Source organism: Vespa crabro, chromosome 15 (assembly GCF_910589235.1).
Source record: "Vespa crabro chromosome 15, iyVesCrab1.2, whole genome shotgun sequence".
Lineage (NCBI taxonomy): Eukaryota > Metazoa > Arthropoda > Insecta > Hymenoptera > Vespidae > Vespa > Vespa crabro.
This window is the reverse complement of record NC_060969.1, coordinates 3,246,705-3,256,581: the sequence shown is the minus strand read 5'-3', so window position 1 is coordinate 3,256,581 and position 9,877 is coordinate 3,246,705. Positions and strand designations below refer to the sequence as shown.

At 28.3% G+C, this 9,877-nt stretch overlaps 2 protein-coding genes across 6 annotated transcripts; one reads left to right on the top strand and one right to left on the bottom strand.

The window, feature by feature from the left end:
• Window positions 1-210: 210 nt before the first annotated feature.
• LOC124429353 (protein zyg-11 homolog B-like) lies at window positions 211-5,538 on the bottom strand. 3 transcript variants are annotated; one of them, XM_046974527.1, is made up of 10 exons: window positions 5,306-5,538; window positions 4,464-4,862; window positions 4,139-4,364; window positions 3,870-4,064; window positions 3,387-3,778; window positions 3,152-3,297; window positions 2,640-3,028; window positions 2,152-2,521; window positions 1,686-2,025; window positions 211-1,595 (listed from the first exon to the last, which is right to left on the bottom strand). In XM_046974527.1, the coding sequence occupies exons 2-10, from the start codon at window positions 4,594-4,596 to the stop codon at window positions 1,447-1,449; spliced, it is 2,340 nt and encodes a 779-aa protein (XP_046830483.1). In that variant the 5' UTR covers window positions 4,597-4,862; window positions 5,306-5,538; the 3' UTR covers window positions 211-1,446. The 3 variants fall into 3 exon arrangements, with proteins under 3 accessions (XP_046830483.1, XP_046830485.1, XP_046830484.1); XM_046974529.1 differs by having other exon boundaries at window positions 4,464-4,817; XM_046974528.1 differs by lacking the exon at window positions 5,306-5,538 and adding an exon at window positions 5,145-5,299.
• Window positions 5,539-5,686: 148 nt separating this feature from the next.
• LOC124429354 (PP2C-like domain-containing protein CG9801) lies at window positions 5,687-8,640 on the top strand. Of its 3 annotated transcripts, XM_046974530.1 has the most exons (8): window positions 5,687-5,916; window positions 5,999-6,025; window positions 6,274-6,566; window positions 6,688-6,914; window positions 6,984-7,184; window positions 7,269-7,572; window positions 7,726-8,221; window positions 8,350-8,640. In XM_046974530.1, the coding sequence occupies exons 3-8, from the start codon at window positions 6,400-6,402 to the stop codon at window positions 8,566-8,568; spliced, it is 1,614 nt and encodes a 537-aa protein (XP_046830486.1). In that variant the 5' UTR covers window positions 5,687-5,916; window positions 5,999-6,025; window positions 6,274-6,399; the 3' UTR covers window positions 8,569-8,640. The 3 variants fall into 3 exon arrangements, with proteins under 3 accessions (XP_046830486.1, XP_046830487.1, XP_046830488.1); XM_046974531.1 differs by lacking the exon at window positions 5,999-6,025; XM_046974532.1 differs by having other exon boundaries at window positions 5,687-6,025; window positions 6,274-6,554.
• The last annotated feature ends 1,237 nt before the right edge of the window (window positions 8,641-9,877 follow it).

The following is a 9,877-nucleotide window of genomic DNA, read 5'->3' as shown; positions in this document are numbered from 1 at the left end:
ATCAATTGAGTGATAACAATACAAATTTCATGAACATTTTTTACGTTCCATTAAAGAAAAAAAAGAACAAGAAAAAAAGAATAATTAAGGCATAAGTGTAAAGAACTAATGTAAAATGAATGGGTGGTAAATAAAGATTTTCTTGGCTTACCTCGGAAGAGTTCAATGGAATTTAATAAAGATATTTATTGGTATAGAGTAAAAAACACATTAGAAGCCGACGTAATTTGTTTATTAAAACTCAATAATATTGAGCTTGAGATTTCTTACATATCAGATCAACATTCGATGATATATCAGAAGAATAAATTTCACTTATATAAATTCATAAGATTTTAGTAACAGATATAATTTGAACATTATTTCTCTTAGAAATTTTCACTTCCATATAATCTCTGAAGGCATAAAAATGTACAATTAATTATTAAAAATGGTCTAATGATTATTAGCATTTCAACATTTACAAGATACAGCTATCAACAAAACACGTTGAGGACCTGAACTAAATATATTATAATATGACATAAAGTTTCTATTTATTTTAATATGTAAGCGATTCTCTCTTTCTCTCTCTCTCTCTCTACATATTTCTATTATGTATAATAAATATATATATATATATATATATATATATATATATATTCTTAGATATTTCTATCAAAAGTAGAGTTTTAAAAAATAGAAATTAGATGTCATTTAATACATTTAAGTTACTAAAACGGTAAAGTAGCTGATACTTTTTGCGGCATTATTGAAACTTTTCTGATATTAATTCTTTTTTATATATAACAATATATATTCTTGAGCTTTTATAATACTCTATTTAGTACATTCATACCTACAATAATAATTAAAACGTAATATTATAAAGAATATGGTAATATAACCATCTTACAGCAATTGCAGAATATTGATATTGTTGAACATAATAATGTAAGAAAAAAAATTATATTCCATACTACATAGCACCTCGTTAAAACGATTATACCATTAGATTTAAAAGTGATATGAAATACAAATATGTTAGGAAAATAATTATTTTGTTAAATTATAGATTAAAAATAAGATTTTCTAATATGAAATTACGTTAATTAAATCATTCAGTTTTATTATAAGTACTATTAGTTACAAGACTTAATACTTTTATTTTAACAGTATAATTGCCTTAGTGAAGTGAATCATTTCTTAAGTTCAATCAAACGGATCTTTCTAAAATAACTAAGGTAATTATTTTCATCTCAGGCCCTCAATGTTAATCAATGTAATTTAAATGAACTGAATTGTACTTGTTTTGATTGCAATGCTTGCTTGATGAATATCATTTCCATACAGAAATTTTAATTATTTGGTCTAACAAACAGAATACAAGATTGTAATAAGATAATTATTGACTAGTATACCATTTACATGGTATTTATTTCTCAATTTGGAAGGCAGTGGTTGATGTTAACAAGAATTTGATTCCAGTGTTTCAAGAATTGATCGACATAAAGACTGCAAATTTGGATGTGTTGTATTTTCTGTATGTGTTTCTTCCAGATATTTTAATGTTTCTACTCCACCTTCTCTGGTTAACATGCTACAATAGCGTTTTGCTGAAAATATTAATGATATAATTTTAATAAAAATGATAATGATCTCAAAAAAAAATTTTAGAATAAAAATAATTTAGAAAAAAAACCTACGATTTTTTGTGCACACATGATGTATCGCCCATACTGCCCAAAGCTGAACAGGATATGCATCTGAACAACGCAAAAGAGGGAAAAATGGTTGAAAACTTCTATAAGCAACCATCTCTCCTTGTGGAGTTTGCCAGTGAGTAACAGCATGAGCTAACTGATCTAGTAATTGTTCTCTACTAGGTTGTGAAAGCATTGAACTCCAGGCACTAGGACCATCGCTTAGCAAATGTGCTGCGATACCAGCAGCGAAGTAAGATACATCAATGTGTACAGAATCTAAGAGCAAGGAAAGCATTGATATGAAACGAGTTTGCATAAGTCGTGGCCTCAGATGTACAACCTATAAAAAATGTAATTATTATCACAGACTCATAGATTTGGTCAATAGAATAATATAATTTGATAAAAATTCTTATCATTTAATAATTATAAGAGAAAATAATCTTTTTGTTGTTAGAATACCAACCTCAGCTATATTATTTAATAGACCAAGTACTTTAGTCTCCACGCTAGATTCACCTTGAAAACTTTCAAGTACTTGAAGAAATAACTCCATTCCTCCCTCATCCAAAAAAACTTTGCATGTAGTGGCACTTTCGTCCGTTAAATTCCATAGGGCACTTAATGTGAATTTCATTGTAATATCAACTGATTTAGATTGAACTTTTGATCTGACCATTGTTAATAACTTTGACATATATTGCGGTTGTGCACCAAGCATAGATGTTTCTGCTGTTGATATTTTTGCTGCTAAAATGGAGCAAATTGCTACTGACATTCGATTCATTGATGCATCATCGAATGTCGATAAACAATTCATTACTAATCTTGCACACCTATTGAAGTCAAAAATATTAAATTTATGTAATAATATTTCAAATGTTATGGATTAAAATATTAGAATGTCAGGTATTTGTTATACCTTCATATTAACTGTATATAAATATCATTTACCTATATTTATCAAATGCAACATCTTGTAAAATTCTGTCACTACACAGTGTCAATAATGTATTTTTTTGTAGCTGATAGTGAGTTGGGTATGATTCCATGGCAGTCAATGTTAAGTCAACTATTTGTTTAAGAATTGATGGATGAATCATTATTGCTGATTCACCTTTTGTAAGATTGTAAAGGCACGCGGTTGCTGCCATTTGCACACGAAATTCTTGTGGATGTTCTCGCATTCCAGGCAGCACTAATTTGATTACATCTACGCGTGGTTCGAAGAAATTTGGTGTTAAACGAAACAGATTAAACAAACATTTTTGAACATAAACTGATCGACAAGTATATCTTCTCAAAGCTTCTAGAATTTGGGATTCAGTTGCTGTACCACTGACCTACAATAACAAATAATATTTATTAATATATTTCATATTCGTATACCCAAAACAAAAGTATTTATAATTATGTTATTAATATTTAATTTTATTATCACGTTAATTCTTTATTGATTAACTTACGATAAGGTCAGGTTTATAATCTTTATTTTCAGGATTTATTAAACTATCCTCATAACAAGTGTCAGAATGTACAAGACCAAGAAATTTTAATTGTGGGTGCGCTTTAATAAATTCTTTTAAATCTTTCGGATTTATTTCATCTTTACCTAAAAAAGTATATATATAAACAGTAAAAAAAAAATATATATATATATACATACATAAGTGTAGTAAACAAAAATATTTAAATACTTACCGGACAAATCTAAACTAGTTAAATGTGGCATACAATGTACAGCTTTCAGAAAATCTCCTATTTTTTGTTTCTTAGGCGCAAACATTTCAAAAGCATATGTATCTTTTTCATCAGAAATATCCAAGTTTCTCAATTCATTTAATTCCAATAAAACAGGTATTAGACTTCCACATCCACTTATTTTTATATTGTACATAGTTAGAGTTTTTAAACGGTCCTTACATTTTCTTAATGGTGTTATATCATCAACTCTAGTACATGATATATCTAAATTTTCTAAAAGTGGAAGATCTTCAACCACTATTTCTAATCCATGTTTATTAAATTCTGTTCCTGAGACATTCAAAGTATGCAGCGCGCGTAATTTGCTCAGTGTTACTACTACACAATATCTAAAAACATTAAGTTGTACATAAATTAACTTTGATTACCTTATATAAATTTTTAAATAAAAGATAATATATATTATATATATGTAAAGACCTTGAGCAATCCATAAAACTGCCCTTTGCTACACTCAATGATCTAAGATTTTGCAAACTCCAATCGCCTAAACAGCTGATCAGATCATTAACAGTGACTTTTAAGCCATTTACTACCAAATCTACAACTTTATGTTGTTTAAGAACTTTTAAACCTTTTGCAGATAGCGTAGATGCATCTTTTAATTTTACATGCCTAGAATATTATATCAATTGCAATTTTATACTTTTATATGTCGTATTATACTTTTTCTATGACTCATGTTATACCTTAATCTAGTTGATTTTGAATCAAAAAGTGTAATCGTTAGATCGGATAATGTTTTCTTTTCACAAAGGCTAGACAATAATTGTTCTGATATTTCAGTTGGCAAAAAGGCATCAGGATATTTGAAACTAAGTCTTGTAGCCAAACTTGGTGATACATCATTGGACAACGTACGTATTGTTGTTGTAGTTTCAGAGCTACTATCACTCAATGTACAACTAACTTGATCTGGAATATATTCTTCTTTTAACTTTAATCATTCTATTAAATGTCATTTACCATGTATCAATAATTTTTATTTTATATATACAAACATGAATTACTTACCACATGCAGTGGGAGAGAATGATCCATTTGAATGTTCACCTGTGTCACCAGGATGTACTTCACACAAAGCCAAAACATTATCGCAAATAAAATCTATGCAGACTTCTTGCAAACTTCTTGGTGACTCGAACATTTTATACTTTAAATTTCATTCAAATATATATTTTATTTGTTTTCCTTTTTGCAATATACTTTTTTTTAATTCTCTTTGGCTTATTCTATTTGTTGAACTATCAGTACCACAGGCATCAAAAATTCACTTCAATACTTATTCAATAACAGATTCCCCTTTGTACATTGTCGATTTTTTACGAAGTACAAACGTACATCTGTGCAAGTGTTTTGCATTATAGACTAGCCAAGAAAATATTTGACATCAGAAAAACGATTACTATAGTGCTAAAAAAATAACGTATATAAAAATTAACAAATAGAAGTCGAATCAAGAACAGTCGAGTAATTTTCTTACTCCGTGAAAATAACAACGAATTAAAGTCGACTATTTTTTTTTCTTTTTCTTTTTTTTTTTCTTTTTCTTTTTCTTTTTGTTATAACATGAATAAACAATACTTTTAAATAATCATATTATGTAATAATAGTCTCGCGTGTTAGAATAAATTTCATTCTTCATGCGTACAAACGTATATCTTAATAGTGTAGAAAACTATTGCAGAAACTTACCAGATTGAAAAGAATATAATGGTTCATAAAAAGAAACATTGAAAAAATTCGTTACGTAATATTATGTAAACGAGATATTAATCGCAAAATTTTCTTATTATAATAAAATCGCAAGTAAGATGCGTTTATTAAAATAAATGAGAAAAATGATGGTCTCTCACCTGCGAAAAGGCCGCCATATTGACTGACCAAGTGTCAAAACTATGTCAAAAGCATTTGTGCACAAAAGAAAAGGAAAATAAATAACTTTCCTTGATTGACGTAATTATACCTCTTTATTGTATAAATAACGCAGATAAAGAAGAAATGTGATAACGCAATTCGTTTAATATCTATAGAGTTTTAATTATGAAACACCATTAAATTCGACAAACTTCGTCGGAAATTTGACGCGAACTACTGTGCAAGTTTCAAAGTAATTTGGTCATGCTCTTTCCCTCTCTCTCTCTCTCTATATATATACATATATATACATATATATATATATATATATATATATACATATGTACGTATGTATAACTCTCTATCTCTTTCTCTTTTTATTCGGACAAATGTTTAGTTTTAAAAATGTAATGAAATTTAAAGAAAATATTAATATGAAAGAGCTTAAAGTATTATAAATTTAATGAATAAATAACACTTTTGTAAATCCCGCGAGGCTATCTACAATTCATCGGTTATTGACACATTACCAATATGGCGCTTAAGTGTAAAAGACGTGCTTTTATGGTATATATCGTAATCAGATTCTCATGCAATTAAAAAATTCTGGGTAAGATATGCATTTTTTTTTAAAGAAACTGATGTAAATATATATGTATATATCATTACATATCGTTATTTATATATTAAAGAACGTATTCGTCCTTGCTGTACTTTGGGTGAGTGAAAAATTTAAGATAATGTGATTTGGATGTCTAAAAACCAATTGTGTATATAGAAGAAAATAATCGTTTTTATTCATATTCATTTTATGTGTACGATGTTTTTATACGTAAAAGAAAATTTTTGTTTAAAAAATAGATATATGTTTAATTATATATCGACGTATATAATAATAATCAAATCATAATAATCAATAATAATAATCAAATCAAAGAATATATTCTTTGTCAATTGTATTTTTTAGGTTCAGAAAAACATTCCTCAAACCTTGAATCATGACTTGAATTTAAGGAAGAATTTTTTTATTATTATATGAAAGATGCAAACTTAAGAGATTAAATTTATAACTCGTACCAAATAACAAAAAAAAATGCCAAGTTTACGCAAGAAGGTAGCTGGCTTTATGCGCCAACTATCTATTAGTAATTTGGCTGGTGCTGTTGAAAATATGGGACTAGGAGAACAACCTCTTCGTAGTCCAAGATCAGTAACACAGGATTTTCCAAGCGAATGTTTCATTACACGGTATCTTAATGGGTACAAATCGATCCTTTTCTATATGGAATGTAAAATATTTATATTATAAGCATTTACATTTTATTTTATATAAATAGAATAATTAAATGCAATATATAATATTTTGCATAATGATTTACAGATTAGAAACAAAACAAGAAGGTCCACCGATCTTGCACGGTAGAAATCCAGAGGAATTACCTGTTAAGCAACTTGGGAATTATCAAGATGATAAAGAAGTGTTTGCTGCTTTAACAGGTCCAGATAGTGGACTTACAGCAGTTAATCTTCAAGAAAGACATCTAAGTATGAACGATATTGATATTGATTATATTGATATGCTGGATCAAAGTGAGCAATATAGAACAGGTTAGAAAAAAAGAGTTGCAAAATATTTTATTATATAATTATGATTTTTTTTAATGTAATTATCTTTAGGATCAAATTCATCTTCCGTTGTAATTGCCGGAGCTCCAAATTGGTTTCTTCCTCATGAAATGGCTTATGGTATTGCTACAACATTATATGAAAAAAACCCTATAAATAGTATTAACAATGGAGAACCAATTGCCGACTGCTTTGGCATTTCTGCAAGACAAAATTCAGCAATATTGGCTCTGGCCGATGGTGTCAATTGGGGTATTATAAACTAGATATGAAAAAAGTAATTTATATAGAATACAATAGAATAGTGCATTTTGTTTTATTGTAACGCATGTTTAGGTACAAAGGCAAGCATTGCAGCAAGATCTGCGGTGCATGGAAGCATGGAATACTTGAATAAAGCTCTTTTTTCACCTTCGATAAATAGTGCTATAACTACGACAAAAGATGTTTTTGTAGCCCTCCTACGTTCATTCCATGCAGCACATTCGTTAATACTTCAGGAACAAGGCATGCTCACAACATTGACCGTATGTGCTGTTCTACCTTTAGAGAGCACAACCACTAATTCCAGTATTCACCATAAAAAATTTGTGGCTTGTACATGCAATGTTGGTGATAGTTTAGCATACGTATATTCAAGGTAAAATACAATAGCAGACTAAAGTCATTAGAATTTAATGAACGTAATATAACATTCAAGCTATATAAAAAAGATTTAGATATGTAGATTTAGTATAAACGATTAATAATATAAATCCATTAATATATAAATACCCTTAACAAATTGTTATAGAAAAACTGGTGTCAGAGAAATAACACGAGGATCTCATGATATTCATTGTATGCGTGATATGCGTGATGCATTAGGGGCTTTGGGACCTGTTGATGGATCTAATCCAGAATTAAATAATTTAACGCTCGCTATAACGGAAGTTGAACTTGGCGATGTCGTATTCTTAACCAGTGATGGTATATCAGATAATTTTGATCCAGTAGTTGGAAAATTTGCAGTTCTACCAAATCACAATGCTGCTTCTGATGTAACAATATCAATGAAAAGTAACAATGATGTAAGAACAAAAACAAGAAGAAAATCAGCAGAAAATTTACGGCATGCAGAGTCTGGTAATAGCAACGGAAATAGTAATAATTTACCTGTGGTAGAAGCATATCAAAGACACGAGCTTACGCTCCTTAGAATGGAAGATTTATTACGAAGAGGAGTTTCTGGTGAAGGACCACCATGTAATAGTGCCAAACATCTTTGTGAACTTCTCTTAGATTTTGCAGTAAGTTAATTTACTATAAGACAATATCATAATCATTATCGTACGAACTTAAAATCTAATTTGTATACAACTGATTTTTACATAATATATCTAAATATATTGTCTCTTGTAATTTTTTATGTTATAAGGTACGTATTACAGCTGCCAAACGAAGAATATTAGAAGATACAGATTTATATTATGCACAACACAAAGATGGCCAATTAGTGCAATTGTCCAAGCAAGAACAACGAAGTAAACGAAAAAAGACATTAGATAAAATATCTATGATTCCAGGGAAATTAGATCATGCAACGGTCGTGGCATATGTAGTTGGAGCATATAATTCATCAGAATGTAATCTATAATCATTTCGAATATTAGACATTATTTTTTATTTAACCAAAAAAAAAAAAAAAGAAAAAAAAAAAAATCTTTTACAAAATGTCAATATTTCTGTGTCATATAATTTGATAAGATATGAAATTGAATATCAGAATATATGGAAAAGAATTTTGTTAAATATTTTAATATTCGTAAAAAAGAACTCCGACATTTATTATAATAAAACTTCATCAACAGGAATATCTAATATTTTGTTTACGAATTTATGAGAAATACATTTATATAATTTTTTTACTCAAACATAAAATTAAAACAATGTTCCATTTTTTATTTTTTTTTATTTTTTTATTTTTTTTTTTTAATATAGTAAGAAAAATTAAAGTATTATTTTAAATATTATAAGTTCTTACAACAAAAATGTAAATGTACGTTGTAAGAAAATTAACGAATCTTTATAATTAATCTCTACAAATAAATATAAGAAAAAAAAAAGAACAAAAAAAAAATAAGAATACAATGTACAAATGTGATCTTTACTCATCAAACACCTGTCCGCGTGATATAATATATTAAATCATATTTTTATATTTTTTAGCAACATCATTTAACGCGTGCGTGAATAAGCATATTAGAATGTGAAGTAATATTTATATTTATAATATCATAAAAAATATTATTATATGTGATATTTATTTTAATATAATTGAGATCATTGCCAAAAAATTGGCAATTTTATGAATGACAATATAAAATTTTTTTTTTAAATTAAAGTAATTCGATATTATCGTTCGATTATTACTTTGAAGTCATAGTTCAACTATCCGTCGTCAAGCCTAAACAGACACTACCTGACTTTAGCAAAGAACATTGAATCAGTCGATAGCGCGAAAAAAGATGAATAGTTAGAAACACAGATATTCTTTACTCTATAAAGTTTATTGGTAAAGAGAAAATATATGCGCGAACTCTTTAAAGTGCTCTTGCAACTAATTCACAATGGATTTGATGCGTTGATTGGTTAAAATTTGAATGGTAACCAATCAGTGTTCATAGTCATATAAAGTGCATCATGCAAAAAGTTACAATGCCATGAACAAGGTGTCGCCAATGTTAGAAACGTTGGGATTTTATGAGCTCGTAGTAATGGCAGCCTTGACAAATACATGATGGCCGTTGCCACCGAATAGTGTAACGCGTACTTGGATCTGTCTTGTGCCAGAAAAGTTTATTGTTTTCGCGATAATATTTCATCGCGTACTCAAAGTCTGTGTCTTTTTTCCATAGTAAAAGTGTGATAGAACGTGTTAAGAACACATATCACGCTGAAAGAGA